The 18,406-nt window shown below is 43.3% G+C and overlaps 1 protein-coding gene across 1 annotated transcript in view; it reads left to right on the top strand.

Moving 5' to 3' along the window:
* Positions 1 to 17,564, top strand: part of LOC136628364 (tight junction protein ZO-2-like) — a 28,898-nt gene extending 11,334 nt beyond the window's left edge. Inside the window, exons 2-9 of the mRNA XM_066604197.1 lie at positions 4,135 to 4,188; positions 7,210 to 7,334; positions 9,612 to 9,714; positions 11,097 to 11,784; positions 11,878 to 11,981; positions 14,671 to 14,824; positions 15,232 to 15,295; positions 17,433 to 17,564. Of these exons, the coding sequence (XP_066460294.1) occupies positions 4,135 to 4,188; positions 7,210 to 7,334; positions 9,612 to 9,714; positions 11,097 to 11,784; positions 11,878 to 11,981; positions 14,671 to 14,824; positions 15,232 to 15,284 (1,281 nt within the window). The 3' untranslated portion in view covers positions 15,285 to 15,295; positions 17,433 to 17,564. The remainder of the gene's footprint in view (positions 1 to 4,134; positions 4,189 to 7,209; positions 7,335 to 9,611; positions 9,715 to 11,096; positions 11,785 to 11,877; positions 11,982 to 14,670; positions 14,825 to 15,231; positions 15,296 to 17,432) is intronic.
* The last annotated feature ends 842 nt before the right edge of the window (positions 17,565 to 18,406 follow it).

Here is an 18,406-nt window from a genome sequence, read left to right as displayed (position 1 = left end):
GTATCGGACTGCTTTATCTTCCTCGGCACAGTTGCTTTCTCTGAAAACATAAGGCTTGGGAGTATTACTGTGTAAGAGGGCATGCATCCCAGGAATTTGGAAATTAATTAGCATTTTACATTTCCATAGAGATTGAAGTTCTTTTTTTCTTCAGTTCAGCTACTGAGACTTCTCTGGTTTTAGTAAGCTATTTTTTTCCCATGACCCTTTTAGCCTCAACATCAAGAAAGTGACATAAAAGTGAAATAATCTTAGTGTAAATTTTTGGTTCTTTTAAAAGTATTTTCTTATTTCAAGAGAAGGGCGGAAATTTGCATGAACTTTTGTTGTGTGGGGAGATGGCATTCTTGATGTAAAAGAAAGTAGTGGTCCCTAAAGAGCCGCCAGCAATTAAGGTGGGTTCCAATGGGATTGCAAAATCTGTATGATGCCTTATCTGTGCTGCACCGCTGGAGTCTGGGAAAATTAGTTTTCCTTCCCTCAGTGAGTTTTCTCAGGCTTTCTGCAGAAACCGTGGAGGTCGCTTGGCACAAGTCTCTACATGGACTTGGAGATGTAAATGCAGCCTTATTAAGTAGAGTGTAGCATTAATTGTAGTGCATGAACTCACGTGTCAGCAGTGAAGAAGCCTCTAATTATGTACATGTGCAGCTGGGATCTCCTCCTAGATGGATATAGATATATAGCATGTGGATGAGTTATACAGTAAACTATGCAGTAGTTTAAGCCAATCATTGCAGTCACTTACTGCGTGTCTCATACTCGTTCTATTGTATGCAGTCATCTCGTAACCCCAGTGGCCCCGGGGTGGAACTCGTGATCGGTGTGAGCAGCATATATGATAAGGTCTCGACTTTGTGAATATCTGGGGAAGTCTGTGGATGATTACTTCTCTAGTCCCATGACTAACGGACTCGGCGTTCGGTTTTACAGTAAGGCCAGTCTCGCACAACCGGATTTGTATTGCGTATTCCACAATCGCTGTCCGCGTGGTGTTCACCATTTCTCTGTTGCTTTGTTGTTTGCAATCTACTTTAAATCAGGGGGTGTGTAGCAAGCCTAGCATATTGGCGGTAGTTCACTGTCCTGACTCCCTTGCCCTCATTTCCCATGCTGCATTGCACTGCCTATGGTCCAATCAGAAGGGAGACTTTATTTAAATGCTCGCCCCTCTGATTTCCCAGTATGATCAGGCATTTAGAAACATTCTGGCCAAAGGGTTAAGAAATCCACTATAATTTGTATATGCATATAATATTACACACACCCCACCCAGTCACATGCTGTTACAGCAGAGGAGGAAGAGACTGTGCAGATTGTTTTTTGCAGTGTCTGCAGATCTGTAGGGGAGCTGCCAGTGAAGATAGACCCTCTCCCTGTTGCCATGGAAATGTGTCTCCACTAGGAGACCCCCTAGTGGCGGTCACATTAAATGTAATCTACAATGGTAAGGCAACAACATTTCTAATGCAAGTATATTAGAGACATGGTGAGATTAGCATAAGCTAATAGATCAGCAGAAGTTGTCTGAGAAGTTGATGCCCCTTTAAAGGGGTTGGTCACTTCATAAAATATTTCCTGCACACTGCTAGGCTGTTTTTCTGTGGCCCAATAAACTGTAAGGCTGCTACTCCTTTACCAGCAGGTTGTAAGCGGCCACAACTGCCCATCAGAGCTATACAAACTTCTCGGCTGTCCCCAGCTGCATTGTCTTCTGCGCTGGACGCGGTCAGCTACTGCTCAGTGCCTAGGAGGACGCAGCCGAGGAGTGTCAGACTCTGATCCTCAAAGCTTTGTATCCCCTTCGCATATAGCTCAGGCTTTTGCTGTTGACTCCCTGATCACACATTACTGTTTCTATTAAGGAAAAACGTTTGGCCAATTTCTGACTTTGAAGATCTTTCCGCACATTCGGGGTGTTTTAGTCACTACTTGGAAAGAGTTATTCAACATTTAGTTACATGGAGTGCCAAAGGCGTAAATTGCTTAGCCTAGGCATTCCTCATAATGTATCAGTAGTACAAATGCGATAATTGGGCATTGTTAAAGCTAAGTGTTACTACTGAAGAAAGCATACAGGTGCTACAGCTGTCCTGCTGGCTATAATCCTCCGCTGTCTACAAGTTACAATACATTAAAGGGACTGGCTCCATGGTGGAAAGACAATGTAGCTTGTGGAAATGGAGACAATGGTTCAGGTTAATTGTCACAATGTGAGGCAGAGGTGCTTCTTGTGAATGAGAATGTGTGATGCTCTAGTACAATCATGGGTTTTAGTCATCCTGCCCTTAACCCCTTAAGGACCAGGCTGTTTTGTTCTTTAAGGACCAGAAACTTTTTAGGGATTTTACTAGAGATGAGCGAGCGTACTCGGATAAGCACTACTCGCTCGAGTAATTTGCTTTATCCGAGTATCGCTGTGCTCGGGGCTAAAGATTCGGGTGCCGGCACGGAGCGGGGAGCTGCAGGGGAGAGCGGGGAGGAACGGAGGTAAGATCTTTCTCTCCCTCTCTCTCGCCCGCTCTCCCCTGCTCCCCGCTGCGACTCACCTGTCAGGCGCAGCGGCACCCGAATCTTCAGGGACGAGCACAGCGATACTCGGATAAAGCCAATTACTTGAGCGAGTAGTGCTTATCCGAGTACGCTCGCTCATCTCTAGATTTTACCCATGTGGTAATTTTACTGCCGTTTTTTTTTTCTTTTTAGCTACCAAAATAATTTTTGCAGTTTTTTTTTTTTGTTTGTTTGTTTTTGTTTTTTTTCCATGACACATAGGGCAATTGTTTTTGAATAACATTTTCACTGACTTTTAGTTTTTTTTAGTTTTATTAGGGGTAAAAGCTAAAAAAAAAATATATATATTTTTTTTTTCTTAACATTTTTATATATTTAAATTCGTATATTTACGCTAAAATAAAGCATTGAAATGATTTCCTCATTTTGTATTGGACGTTTTGATATATATGTAATGGTTTTGGATTACTCGGCACATATAGCGACGGTTTTTGTTGGGGTCTGCTTTGGGTTATTTTCTTTCTCATGTATATATTCTGGTTTTGTTTTTTTTCTGTATGTATTCTTTTTACTATCTATGTCCCCTATAACGTCATATAAGACCTCTGAGGGACATTAACACTTTTTAAAAAAATTTTTTATTTGATATTTTTCCACTGTAGCTGAGGCATCCATAGAAGCCCCAGTTACAGGGAGAAACATGCCCCTTTAGTGACAATAGTCACTGGCAGAGCTAATCAGGGTCTAGTACTATAGGAAATCCCTGCAGTCACGTGACCCGCTGACTAGCATAGTGGAAGAAACACTTCCACTTTTTAGTACATATCGCTCATTGAGCACGGTGTATTAAAGAAAGGAGGAGGCAGAAAGGGTTAAAAACCCCTCCTGCCTTCTCTTCCAGGGTTATCAGCTGTGAATTAAGGGCCATTTACACAGAGCGATAATCGCTCAAAAGTGATTGTTTGAGCGATAATCGTTGTGTCGAAACACGCGGTTGTCATGCACTTTTCGTGCACTGCTAGTTGATCGTTAAATTCAGATCAACCTAAAAATCATTGAGCGGTCTTATCAGGACCGCACACTGAGTTCTCCACAAGTAGTGCTAATAGCATTGTTTCAGCTATTTAACCCATCAGAAAACAAAGGAGCTGAATAAAGATAAGAGCCCACTATTAACTGCATTCAGCTAAAGGCTTCATTTGCACACTTAATTGCTCTTAAGTAGCTACTTAATAGTTTATGCAAAATTATGGGTCAAAGCTGTCACTCAAACTGTAGTTTGAGCAATTTTTGAGTAAGTCATCGCTCCGTGTAAATGGGCCTTAACAGCTGACAACCCGTCCTGCTTCTGATTGCAGAGCAGGGGGCTTTAATCCCCACCGTAATTTTACATACGGCTGGGCTTTAAGCCCGGGACCAAGCGCCATAAATTTACAGTGCTTCATCCTTAATGGGTTAAAAACCACCAAAAGTGAAGTTCAAAAACTATATTTATGTAGGTGAGAGGAGCTGGATGAATATTGTACTGTATGTGTAATAGAACTGTTTTGGGTTTTTTTTTCCTTTTTCGTCTTAAGTTATAATATTTTCACACTGAACCGTTTTTTTTTGTGTTTTTAGGGTTTTGGAATGGAAGACACATTTTGGGAACAGTACACTGTGACATTGCAAAAGGTAAGTCTCCCATATATTTTACTAGCTCTGAACACACTCTTTTGGTTCCTAACAATGTGGCAAAAAAAAAGAGGGAAACAATCAATTTATCTGTTTACTAATTTGTTACTATACCTCCTACGCAGTAAAACCATCTGTCCTAGGCAGCATGCCTGCTGTCTTAGGGTCATATTTGATGCTAATTTTTCCTTCACTCTTCAATCACTTAAGGTCCATTTACACAGGACGACTGTCGGGCAAACTATGCCCAACACTCGTCCCTATGTGTCCATGCTACTGTGCTGTCACACGGGAGCTACTGGTGTTGGCTCGCTCACGGATCGGCCAACAGGCGGGGCAGTGCAGGAGATTTCACTCCTCTCGGTCCCCTGTCCCTCTCCATTGACAAAACACAGCGGTCGTTCACTACTGAACAGCCGCTATTTAAACTGAACGATCCCCTCCGTGAGCGTGCAAGCAAGCACCAGTAGCTCCCGTGTGACAGCATGGGAGCGCGGACACACAGGGACGAGTGTCAGGTATCATTTGCCCGACAGTCGTCTCGTGTAAATGGACTTTTATGCGCTCAGGTCATCTGCACCTCAAGAACCTCTCTAAAATACATCCTTTTCTTACTATTGCCGTGATATATTCTATGCTTGATGACTGTAACTCCCTACTGATCAGTCTTCCCACTTACTAAACTCTACCCTTTCCAATCCATTCTGGATGCAGCAGCCAGGCTCAGCTGCAGGGTCTTGGCTTACCCCTGACCACATCTGACAATGACTGTCATACTAGGGGTTACTATAAATGTTCCAATTACAGTGGAAGTTTGAAAAAATAAATAAAAAGTGTGACTGTCCACAAGAGATCTTTACTAGAGATGAGCGAGCGTACTCGGAAAAGCACTACTCGCTCGAGTAATTGGCTTTATCCGAGTATCGCTGTGCTCGTCCCTGAAGATTCGGGTGCCGGCACGGAGCGGGGAGCTGCAGGGGAGAGCGGGGAGGAACGGAGGTAAGATCTTTCTCTCCCTCTCTCCCGCCCACTCTCCCCTGCTCCCCGCTGCGACTCACCTGTCAGCCGCAGCGGCACCCGAATCTTCAGACCCGAGCACAGCGATACTCGGATAAAGCACATTACTCGAGCAAGTAGTGCTTTTCCGAGTACGCTCGCTCATCTCTAATCTTTACCTCATGTAATGGTAGACATAGATGTTAAGAAAAAAAAGTTACAAAAAATAAGTTAAAAGAAAAATAAAATTACAGAATGAGATTTTAAAAAAATGTCTTCAACTCCAACTTAAACAGTCGCCAAAACGTTTGAAACAAAACTTTATTTTAACGTAAAAACTATTTTTAAAAGAACTATACATTTTTAAACTTTTTTTTCCTTTGTTTTGTACACATATAATAAAATTTTAAAAAAACTGGAAAAACTTTCAGAGGAAAAAGAAAGGGTATTTAAAAATAGTCACACGTGATGAAAGGAAAAAAGCTGCAAATAGAAGGCCAGGAAGAATATTAGAGGGCATAAAACCACCACATGGGTAAAATTACTAAAGTGTCTGGCCCATCCTTAGGACCAAAACACTTTGGTCTCTATGCAGCGTCCCATAGGGAGACTCCGGACACCTGACACGTGGGGAGCTAGGAGGGTAAAGTGATGGCTTGTCACAGTGGCACTTGCCAAACTCCCAGAGGGATGACACGCAGCCAAGGCCAGAGTACACTGCAGGCCACCGTCGACACTCCTAGGGGTGGGGGTTGTAGTTGTCACAGGTGACGCCAGTGTTCCTTCAAACACCGGTATGACCCTCGACTGAGAATAAATCAGTCTCGGACAGATTCTTAGTACCATGGGTCCCTAGGAATGGTTAGAGCCTGGCAAACTTTACTTGAGAAACTTTTAACAATTATTACAAGGCAGTTCACTTATAGACTTCACAGCGCAGGTAAACACGCTAGTCTTCAAAACGCAGTACCTCCACATGGCTCTCACAAGCTCAAAGATGCATTTGTGTGAACAGTGATTATTTTTTTGTAGTACCTCCACCCAGTCTTGAAGACGCAAGGGTGTGTCAAAGGGTGTACCTCTACGTGGGGATCTAGGCTCAAGATGGCCACGTAGGAAAATTAGACACTGAAGTAGTACCTCTGCACTGACCTTGAGAAGAAGTAGCTACTTACAATTGCTCTCTCTTGGGGCTTTACTCAACTTACATTCAAACATCCCAGGATATCTCTCCTTCTCCTCCATCTTCATAACAAGAAGGCTGAAGGTGCCTTAATGTGGCTCTCTGTTTGGTGGAAGCCAAGATGGAACACAGGTTGAAGATGAAAACTCAGACCCTTTTCCCACTCTCAGTTACTCCTATTTATACCTTCTCTCATACCACATGACATGACAGACATGACACCTTTACATGCAGGCTTTGATTTTATCAAACATTTAACCCTTCTAGCGCTGCAGCTGTGCAACACAATACTGGAAACAACAAGACCGCTTTGCACAGTGCATCAACCTAAGACATATGTATGACATTTATGGAGGGGTCCAGGATGATGTACTGGGTCGCTACAACTATATAAACGTTATAATCAAAAGTTAAAAGCAATATGTACTTAAAGAAAAAAGCTTGTGGAGTACGCTAGTGCGAAGCTCATAGCTCTGCTCTCTGGAGTTAGCGTAGTGCAGATTACACTTGTTTTACTCCCAATTGTGGAAAGGAAATGCCTCTTGGTTCATACAGAACATTATGCGATCCAAACATGTGGCTTGGTGTGTAAATCATCCTGTTCTTAGCCGTTGGTACGTATAGAATGCACTGTTTGTAAAGGCACATCAGATAGGCCTTAGACATTGTAATAGGTAGACTTTTTACATACCATTTGGGACTGCTGGCTTTACTTAAAAATGCTCCTTTCAGAAAATATTTTTGTACAACATGACTGACAGGGGGTTATATTGTCACGTTGGTGGGTTTATGTCATTGTATCAATAACTATCTAATGCTCCTCGCTATTCTATCTGTATTAGGATCCAAAGAAAGGATTTGGCATTGCCGTGTCAGGAGGAAGAGACAACCCACATTTTAACAATGGTGACAACTCCATCGTAATCTCCGATGTCCTTCAAGGAGGACCTGCAGACGGCTACTTGCAGTATGTGGCTTTACAAGAATACATGTAGACTGTTAACATTTTAGAATAACCCCTACATTCTTCACTTGCCTATCCTGGGTGCTGTTCCTTTTTCTTCAGTGTAATTTAAAGTTTTCTTCATAGATTTTGTTACATTTAGATTCTAGTTTGTTACTTTGTTTATTACCGCGCTTCCTGTTTAACAACTTTGAAAGTAGTACTTTTGGAAAGCCTTTAGGCACCAATAGGAGTGCAGTTCAGAGAGCAACTACGTTCTCTGGAGAGTCCTTGAGTTGTTCCTTTGTCAGGTAATAAATATGGTTTCTGGAGAAGGATGAGATGAACTAATTGAGGCTCATAACCAGTTTTTCCAGACACATGAATAGTAAATCTGCCTGGATATGTAGCAATATAGGATCTTTGTTTGGGCCAGATTGACTGACTGAAACCAGTGCAAAGCAGACCTAATATTAATTACTTAAAGGGAACCCGTCACGTCCCCACAGCACCATAAACTAATGGCCCTGTTACGCTGACCAAGAACCGCGCGAATCATCTCACTTGTCCGAGCAAATGAGCTGGTGACGTCATCACCATCTCTCTCGCGCAGCCTATTGGGTCCAATGCACACGACCGGGACGGATTCCACAAGGAATCTGCGCTGAAATAGAACATGCTTTCTGCTCGTTAAAAGGAAAAAGCGATTTCCACCCCCCCCCCCCCCCCCCCCCCAATAGCATGTTTATAGGCAGTATTTACTACGGAATCAGATGGGCAGAACAAGGTTGGGAATTGGGACTTTCTCTTTCAGTATTTGACATTCCTCTGTGAAACCCTGAACAATCAATGTATAAACCTAAAGAGAAGCCGACAATTAGGCCGAATTCAGACGGCAGAGTGTGATTTCGACTGCGAGATTCTCACAGCGGAATGCGCCAATGTGCCCCTGCAGTGACCTCCGTCTTACCTGTCCAGTGTCTTCGCGCTGCTCTGTGGATGTGCCGGCTGGCGCACATATGCAGTGCAGAGCTCGCGCGTCAGCAGTGACTCAGCCATGCAAGGTTCGCACTTAAATAGGACATGCCGCTTTTTTTTTTTTTTTTTCTTTATTGCGCGAGTTTTCCGCAATCAAAATCGCTGTTGTCTGCAATGGTTTACGTAAACCAATGCAATCCTATGGCAGCGCCCAACGCTGCCCGTGTGCCTTTGGCCTTATTTTTATTCCAGCTGAAACTGAAAGATGGACAAGAAGCTCCCGGTTCTTCTTCAGTCGTTGGTTTGTGTTTAAGCTGAACAATTATCGTTCACTTTCGTTTGTCTGGATGGAACGATTATAGTTTCAAAAATTGTTCCAACGCACCCTAAGTTGTGATGCTGTTGGGGGACGTGACAGGGAGCTGGGTATTTTTATTTCTTTTCTCTTTCTCGCCCGCTCCCACGATCCAGCGTGTTCCCCTCTGAAGTAAAAAAATCTGACTTTTTCGGAGTACCTTGCCCGCTTTTGTTGTATTTTCTGTAAACAGAAGAATGATTAACCCCTTCACGGCGCAGGATGTACAGTTGCGTCCTCAGGCTTCATTCACCTGAGCGTATATATCGGCTGTGCTTTCACGGTCGGCTGATATACGCTGCCCATCTGATGCGTCGGTTTACAGTGCAGCAGTTCAGATGGGCGTATTCCCGTGGTGTAAAAGCACCCGGCCATCCAAGATGGCGCATTCGGAGCCAGTAGAAACTAGAGGGTGTCCCACACAAAAAAAACCTCTTCATAAAACTTTATCGACAGAAAAATAAAGTTATGGCTGTCAGAAGATGACAGCAGAATATACGGTATATAGAGAGATAATGTATTAATTTAGTCTCAAAGAGATTTTATTTTCTAAAAGTAGAGCATTGAAAAAAAAAATAAATAAATAAAAAACCTATAGAATGAATAAAGTTATGTCTGTTGTTTTTACGGCATTCACACTGCAGGAAAAAAGACATCCCCCACATCCAGAAATGGCAGAATTGTGTTTTACTCCACTTAGAAAGTTTCCTTTTTTTCAGTACATTACATAATGCAACAGAAAAATACAACTTGTCCTGAAAAAAACAAGCCCTCAGATGGCCACACCAATGGGAAAAATAAGAGTTATGATTTGAGGGTGGCGAGAAAAAAAACAAAGTGAATATTTGGGGTTGAGCCAGAGCCGTACAATGACTGCCTGAAGCCAGTGAAATGCGGACATAACCACGTTAGTTACTTACGTATAAATAGAGTAATGTTCTTTTTTTTTTTCTTCATGTTTTATTTAGAGAGAATGATCGTGTTGTTATGGTTAATGGGACCCTCCTGGAAAATGTACCCCATTCATTTGCCGTTCAGCAACTAAGAAAATGTGGGAGAACCGCAGTTTTGGTAAACTAAGCAATCCTTCTTAATGTTCAGATTACACACCTATGTGGCTGTGCTATGAAAGGTGCACATGTGTTCATTTAAAACCAGCCTCATGTCCACGGGGAAAATCAGGCCCGCCGCGGATTCTTCAAGCAGAATCCCACAGCAGGTCCCGCCTTTCCTGGGGACATGAGGCTAAAAATAAGATTAAACTTACCTGTCCGTACTCTGCGGATCTTCCCTCCATCGCGGCCGGATCTTCTTTCTTCGGCCTGGGGGATGTGCTTGGCATGCCGGCAGCGTGCTGCGCGCATGCGCCAGGCACTCCATTCTTTTTTTGGACACCTGCTCTCCGGCGCTACCACGCCGGAGAGCAGAGATTCAGGTATGGGTGTTCCGCGGATCCGGACGGCTTCCATAGGCCTTAATAGAAGCCTGCGGGAGCCGTCCCCGCGCGAGACCAACACTAAAATGGAGCATGCCGAGGGTGTTTTCCCGCAGACGCAATCCAGCCTGAAGGGAAAATGACATCCGCAGGTATTTAACTACCTGCAGGTGTCCAATGCATCCCTATGGGGCGCGGATCACGCTGCGGATTTAAAATCACATTTCCCCCATTGTCTTATTGAGATGTCCGTTATATTCACTATCTGGGCATATATAGCCCACCCTCCCACCTTCATGTATTAGAGAGGAAAGCCACCAGCCTAGAGCATGCATGGCCTTCTGTGGCTTTCCCCCAATATGGCTGGTCGCCAAGTTACCCATAGTGATTGTCAAGCCAGCTCACTCTAAAAAGGACTGGTCATGATGAGATAACCCATTACCCTTTAACTACCATGGACGTGTCATATGACATGACTTTAAGCCCTTAAAGATATTTGTAGTATCTTTATGTACAGCATGATGGCTTCTGGCTATGAATGATCTCATTAAACACCCAATGGGTAATGCAAGTATTAACCTTTTCCAATCCACTGTCTGACGTCTTCCAACATATTGATTGAAGGCTGTACAGCTCCGATGTCAGAAGACGTCCGGCAGAGTATTCTTACTGTATATTACTGGCTGCTCTGTCGCGGCCTCTAGCCAGCACATGGCGCCATTGTATAATGGCAGCAAGAACCCCCTCTAGGAAACCCTGAATCTAAAATTGGATTGCATAGGGTTAAAGGGGTTTTCCGAATTTCATATAAAAATGTACAGAGGGTATAAAAGGGTTAAAATGACAAACTAAAGTATACTCCTTGCTCAGTTTCCCCTGACCATCCAGCGCCGCTTCTCGTCCTGATTGCCTCTTATTTCTATAAATCCTTCTGAAAAGGAGAAAGAAACTTCCACAGTGTTAAGTTTTGCTTGAGTTTTTTTTTCTTTAAATGTAAAGCTACTTTTAAATGTTACAGGTAGTAAGAAGGCCGCGAAGGGTACAGATGGGTGTGCCAAGTAAATCAGAACCGGCCCTGGATGTAATGGATGACTACACAGAGTTTGAGCACCAAAATGCTCCCACTGCATACAGTGATAGGAGTGCCTATGGAAGATCTCGAAGCAGAGATCCTAGTCCAGATAGAAGCTTCCGGAAGGATCCAGAAAGAGGACCTTATTATGAACGAGATCCGAGAGGTTATGGAACCAGAGCAAAAAGTGTTGACCAAGATCTTAATGTGGATTATGGACTGAGGCAAGATTATACCCGTGGCAGAAGTATAGACCGTGGGCTCGATGACGACCAGATGTATAAACGAGATCGTAGTCGTGGCAGAAGCATAGACCGTGGTCTGGATGAAGAACGTGGGTACAGAAGAGAGCGAAGTCGTGGCAGAAGCCTTGATCGTGACTTGGATGACCCTCGCAGTTATGGAAGAGATAGCAGTCGTGGAAGGACCTTGGATAGATATGACACCTATGAAAAGAATGCACAGTATAGTCCAGATCGTCAGTATGGAAGGTCTCCAGCGGAGCGTAAACATGACCGCAGTATTCAGAAAAGCCATAGTCGGGATAAACTTCAGTCCCGCAGTCCATCCCCTCAAGGGTACGGAGATGAAAACACCACCAGCGTTCTGTTAACTAAAAAGAAATCAAACGAGGGTAAGCATTATGTATTACAGTTTTTGAAAATGCTAACTTTTTAATTTTTTTTTAAACTCTGTGATCTCACCTTTAACCCCATTATTCTTTCAGAATATGGTCTTCGTCTTGGCAGCCAAATCTACATTAAAGGACTGACAAACACTGGTTTAGCAGCAAAAGATGGCAATTTGCATGAAGGTGATATCGTTCTCAAGGTAGACTACATGGTTTTGATGATTTTTTTTTGTGTTTTTTTTTTTACTTGAGACCAGTTTTTTTTGTTTTGTTTCTTTATGTCTAAGGCTGCCTGCACACGGGCGGGTTATATTACTTATTTCTTCATCTGTACTGCGGATGGTCCGCACAGCTCGTGTCAGACATGCGCAGTACAGATTATTTTTTTTGAACGCCTGCTTTTTCCGCGTCATCGCTTAGCAATGATGCGGAATCCGCAATCTTTCTGCGGTGTCACTGTGGAAAGGCCACGGAACACACTGCTTCCATTGACTTTAATGGAAGCTGTCCGTGCGAAAGCCACACAAAACAGAACACGCAGCTATTTCTTTTTTTTTTTTCCCCTCCAAGAGTGTTAAATAACAGTCTAGTTTCCGCTCGTGTGGAGGAAAAACATTTTTTACTAGCATTTTGTGGGTGGTATTTGCTGGGGAATCCAGAGGCAGACGCCTGCTCCGGATTCCACAGTGCACATCCGCCCGTGTGCAGCGGGCCTAAGGTAACCAGAATGCACTATAAATATTAGAATGCTTGCCCACTTAACGTTTGTGTCACAATGGATTCGGCTTGGATTGTTTAGAAACTTTGGGGAAAAAAAAAAAACTTTTCCACATTAATATGATGGTGACTAACCAAATAATTTGGATTATATAGAGAGAATCCACAGGCAGCGGCTCAGTGTTGGCCACCCACCTCTGTTAATCTTCCTGCATCTTTCATGGTTTCTATCAGAAGTGCTTTGGCAAGGTCTCCATTGTTAATCATTTACCAAGTCTGCTCAGAGGCTGTAAATTACAGAAAGCAAAACTGATCTGTTCAACCATGTGAGAACTGTCAGGTCAATCTGCACACCACTCTGCATGTCAAACGTAGCTGCTGCCTTTTTGACCCAGTGTTGTCCAGTTTATAGGCAGTGAATGTATAGTGGTTTTTGTTTTGTGTTTTTTCTCTTTTTAATGCACACAATGGTATTTGACAAAGAAGGATGGATATAAAAAAAAAGCAACATTTTAGATTTGTTTATTGTGCTAACTGCTTGAGGAGCAAACATTTTTTCCTTGTTTTTCTTTATTCTTGTCACCTCTTGCCAAAAATTTTTTTTTTTTATTTGGTCGGCATAGGCATCCGAGGCCCTGATTTTTGCAGCCCACATTGTACTTATCAATGGCACAGTTTTAACTTTCTAAGTGGGGTGAAAGGGGAGAAAGGTTTTTGTTTTTTGCAGGATCTTGTTAACAGACCTATGAACGTTATTCTGTGACCAGTAGGATGTCAGCAATACCACATTTTATATAGTTAAATTACTTTATCTCAATCTTCTGACCACGGTAACTTTATTTTTCAGTCGATGCAGTTGTGTGCCGCCCTGACACTTGTGGGGCGACCTGTTATTTCTATTGGTACTATTTTTTTTTGGGTGGGGTGTACAAATGACTCTTGGCACTCTTTTATTGCATTTTTTCTTTTGAGGCAAAGTGACCAAAAAAGTGCAGTTCTAGCTTTTTTTTCTTTTCTTCCTTTCCTGGCTGCATTCACCATGCAGGATATATAATACATTATTAGAATAGCAAACCTCTCTAAAGGTCTGACCTCCCTCATATGTATGTACTATGTTTGCGTTTTATTTTTTAATTTTAAAAATGTGAAAAAAGGGTGTGTTAGGAAAAAAATACATAAAAAATTTTCTACAGGTCCCCTTAGGCGACTTGAACTTGTGATCATTTGAGCACTTATATAACAGACTGAAATACTTCGGTGCTTTCAGCAGGCATTCTATTTAGCTCTGCCACAAGCACCGCTTAATAGGCAGAAATACACAGCAGTCCTGGGGACCTTCATAAAGCGCCAGATTGCCATGACAGCTGAACGGCGCACAGCTACACACGGGGCTATGCTGCACAGCTACACACGGGGCTATGCTGCACAGCTACACACGGGGCTATGCTGCACAGCTACACACGGGGCTATGCTGCACAGCTACACACGGGGCTATGCTGCACAGCTACACAGGGGGCTATGCTGCACAGCTACACACGGGGCTATGCTGCACAGCTACACACGGGGCTATGCTGCACAGCTACACACGGGGCTATGCTGCACAGCTACACACGGGGCTATGCTGCACAGCTACACACGGGGCTATGCTGCACAGCTACACACGGGGCTATGCTGCACAGCTATTGTATGTATCATTGAGCAGCCCGTTCTGATGAAGACGTTGCCCCATCCATTAGTAAGAGATGGCAACTGGTTCTTTCTCCCACTAGAGCCCTCTATCCCTATGAGGCGTCCTCCTCCTTCCCCAGCACTCGATACAGTTGGATATTAGTCACTTGAAGCCCCCTAGGTAATATGAGCTAGCTAGGCACCAAGTCTTACCGCGATGCCTGGGGCCCCACACAGCACTACAATCTGTGTGGCAACACTATGGGAATTGGGTTCTCCTTACAGTAGCGCCAGGCTTTGGGTCCGTACACTTAGTAAAATTATATTTTAGATATATTCTTAAGAAAAATAAAGTGAGAATCTCCTTCGATAACTCTCCTAGTACAGCAGATCCCACTTGATGAAATAAGCCAACAAATAATCTTTGATACACATTGGGCAGAATCCTAGGGTTTCTTTATAAATGGCCCATGTTCTATCTCACGACATCCTGTTTATTTTCAGATAAATGGTATCTTGACAGAAAACATGTCTTTATTTGAAGCCCAGGCGTTGATTGAAAAATCAAGAGGGAAGCTGCAGCTGGTGGTCCTAAGAGACAAACGGCAGACGCTAATAAAATTGCCATACGTGGAAGACAGCGATTCTGAGATGGAAGGTAAAAGGAAGCTTCATATCCATTTATAGAGAAAATAACTATTATTATTGAATGTATTTCCACATCTTTTTTTTCTTAGTTTATTCACTCATAGCGTTTTGCTTTGTACATTTTGGCAGAGTTTTCATTGTTATGACCTCAGTAGCGCATGTCCTTCAAATAGTTCTGATCATGTATATAAGGAGATTCCTGTTTAAGCCTATGGGGGAAAAGTGCGGCTGTAGATCGGATCAACTTTTAAACCTTTGATTTCTGTCTGCAGATTTCCAAAAATCGTCACTTGTCTTGCAAATCTTCTTTTGGTTCAAGCAAGCGTCATTTTGTTGGACTGTCGCAATGAATGTGTTGCTGCCTATTGAACTTTGTTTTTAATTTGATTACCTTTTATATATATTCTCTCTTTTTAGATGATCCGCCATATACAAACAAGAGAAGAAATCCAAGAGCTAAAGAGCAATGAACAAAATGAAGGTTTGGCATTATTTTAGATCTTTTATTGGGCTGGGACATCTTGTCTCCTTATGGGTTTCACCAGCGTTGCTCCTTCACTTTAATTAATGGGATAGTTGGTAGTTGTAAGCAGTGGACCAATCTTCATTTTTATTTTTCCTGTATGAAAAATATTGAACTGACCTGATGGGCGACAGACAGTCTCTAGTCTGTTTATCTAATTATTTAAATGGTTTTCCGGTATTTCCTCAGGATAGGTCATCAATAATTAATCGCTAAGAACCCGCCACACGGGATTCCCGGTGATCGCCTATCCGCCCAGCCGACGTTCAAAGCGATGGGCCAGACGTGTGTCATATTAGAAGGCAGCAAAAGTAGCCGAGGTGGATTCACTCCCATTGAAATCAATGAGAGCTAGAACTGGCTATTGCATTTCAACATCTGGGTCGGATGTGGAAGTGTAACAGGTGCTTCAGCTTCCATAGAATGGAAGTGAGGCCAGCTAGGTAACTTCTGATACCTTTTCCTATGATGCGCATCCGTCCTGCTGCTCTTACAGCTGGCCAGGCAATCCGGTAATTGCCGGGATTCCTGTGCGGCGAGTCCCCAGCAATTAATAGTTGGTACCTATCCTATTTGCCTGGAAAACCTCTTTATAAAGAAGATTTCCCTTAAGTAAATACTACATTTCTGTTTGATCATGAGGAACATAACTAGGTTTTGTGTTCTGTCTTTTAATTTGGAATTATTTTAAAAATGCTCCTGCGTAGATATTGCTGTTACATACTTGTTATGGCGGCCCCTGTTGGTCTTTTAATTCCCTTGTAGAGCATTCAACTGAGTCCAGTGCTGGTGCTCACACTTATTTAGTCCCACCACCCATGTTTTATACAAGGGCAGCAGAGTAATTGCTGCTGTTAAGACCCACACGGCACCCAAGAAGTGGATTTTTCTCACAATGCGTGAGTGAGTGAAAACGCATGATTTTTATTCCCGTTTGCGATGCTGCGTGAAAAAAATGGCAACATTTCCTTTATTTTTGCGATATTGCCTTCAATGGAGGACATCGCGATCCCCTGCGGCGGATGTGACGGCTACAGTGGGGGTTCCCTTCAGCCCCGAAGGGGCTGTCGCATCCAGAGCGTTTCACATGTTTTCAATGGGGCCGGCGGTCACTGCAGGAATAAAGGGAACCTCCGCAGGGATGTGAGGCTGCTTCCATGTGAAACCGCCTCGCATCCAGGGGTTTTCGGAAGGATCATGAGTGGCATCGGGCTGTGAATCGCAGCCTAATATCGCCCTCGCCAGTGTGCAGGAGCCCTTATTTTGATTCAATCTGGCTGCCATCCCGAGATATTGCCTCAGTGTTTGCGTGCGGTATGCTTATTAGCTGGGGGCCGTCTGATTGACGGTCCAGCTCTGCTAGCGTGGTCTTGCTGAGTGACCTCTGCAGCGTGGTCTCCACCTTCAAAGTGCTTGTGCCACATTGAGTGATCGGGTGCGTGTGCTGTGAGTCTATCTCGGGACGGAATGATTTCGAGCCTGGACCGCTGGCAAAGGTGAACCAACCATCAGATGGTACACAGCTAACTGGCATATGGTGGGAAAACCCTTTCTGGGGAAATTATCTCAGGATGGCAGCCAGATTGAAACTAAATCAAGGTACCGCTGTATTCATTATATTGTCACATGTGTAAAGGGATATTCTGTCACTAGGCAAAACCTAAGGTGGCCCTTCCTTTTAAATGTGCGGCTCTTTTGTAGCGACTGTAAGGACGCTTTCACATGGGCATGTTTATAGAGGTACTTGACACAAATCCGCAATACTTTAATAGGTATATCCTAGATTTTAACCGGTGCGCAATTCAAACCTCCTAGGAATAACATTGTGAAGAAGAATATCCGCGACGACTAATTCCGTCCCGTGTGAAATTCCCTTTATACTACCCTGTGAATAACTTTACATTGGCTCTGTGTTACCGGCCACAAATGCAAAAGAAACACTGATGAAGGTGTGAAAACCTCCTAGCAGAATCTTGGTGTCCAGCGGAAGAGATGTGGCCATAATAAAGGAGGGCTGGGAGAAATGGCTGCAGCATGTTGGAGTGCCAATGTTTCAGAATCTCTAACAAATGGTTGTTTTTCACTTACATTGTAGGTCCGTGTGATGAGTCTTCAAATGCCGGAACAATTTTTTTGCCCCTCTAACCAAAGATATAAATATATTGTTAAAAGCCAACATATTTGTATTTTGTATTCAAATTAAAGACAAATTGTTAACAAAATGTAACCTATTGTGTGTTCTCAATTATTACTCCAATTACTGACTCTAAGATTTTTCTTCTTCCTACTTTGTTCATTGCTCAAGACCTTTTTAAATTACCATATATACTCACGTATAAGCCTAGTTTTTTAGCACATTTTTTTATGCTGAAAAAGCCCCCCTCGGCTTATACTCGAGTGAGGTAAAAAAAACAACAAGAAACCCTCAATACTTACCTCCCAGCCTGCGTCTGTGTCCCGGACGCAATGGTCTCCCCGGCGGTGCGGCAGGCTGCTTGAGAATTCTCCCCGCTGTCATCTCCCTGCTCAGCTTTGAATTTCCCCGCCGTCAGCACTGTGTAGGTAAGTGTTGTGATTGGATCGAGCGCCAGCCAATCATAGCCGGCGATCGATCATTCAGTGGATGACATCACTGAATGGCTGTGATTGGTTTATCGAGCGCCGGCTGTGATTGGCTGGTGCTCGATCCAATCACAGCGCTTACTTACACAGCGCTGACGGCTTTACCTAGTATATACTCGAGTATAGCTAGGCTTCTACTTGAGTCAATACGTTTTTAACCAGTTTTTTGTGGTAAAACTTATTGACTCGGCTGATACTCAGGTTGGCTAATACTCGAATATATACGGTATTCTATATTCACTTTACCATTTTAGAGCAGTACCCACCAGATCCTGATATTTTTATAGATTTGTAATTTGATGTGGCAGATCCGCCCTATTCGTTGGAACTAATCTGCATGTGACTACTTGCTGATTTCTGTACTAAGTCAGTCGAACCGTGCAACGTGTAACTTGTATTTCCATGATACAGATTTCAAATTTCAAAATGCAAAAATCTTCACTGAGC

This window comes from Eleutherodactylus coqui, chromosome 5 (genome assembly GCF_035609145.1).
Source record: "Eleutherodactylus coqui strain aEleCoq1 chromosome 5, aEleCoq1.hap1, whole genome shotgun sequence".
NCBI classification, from domain to species: Eukaryota; Metazoa; Chordata; class Amphibia; order Anura; family Eleutherodactylidae; genus Eleutherodactylus; species Eleutherodactylus coqui.
Note: the sequence above shows the minus strand (reverse complement) of the source record. Positions and strands in the feature narration are given on the sequence as shown.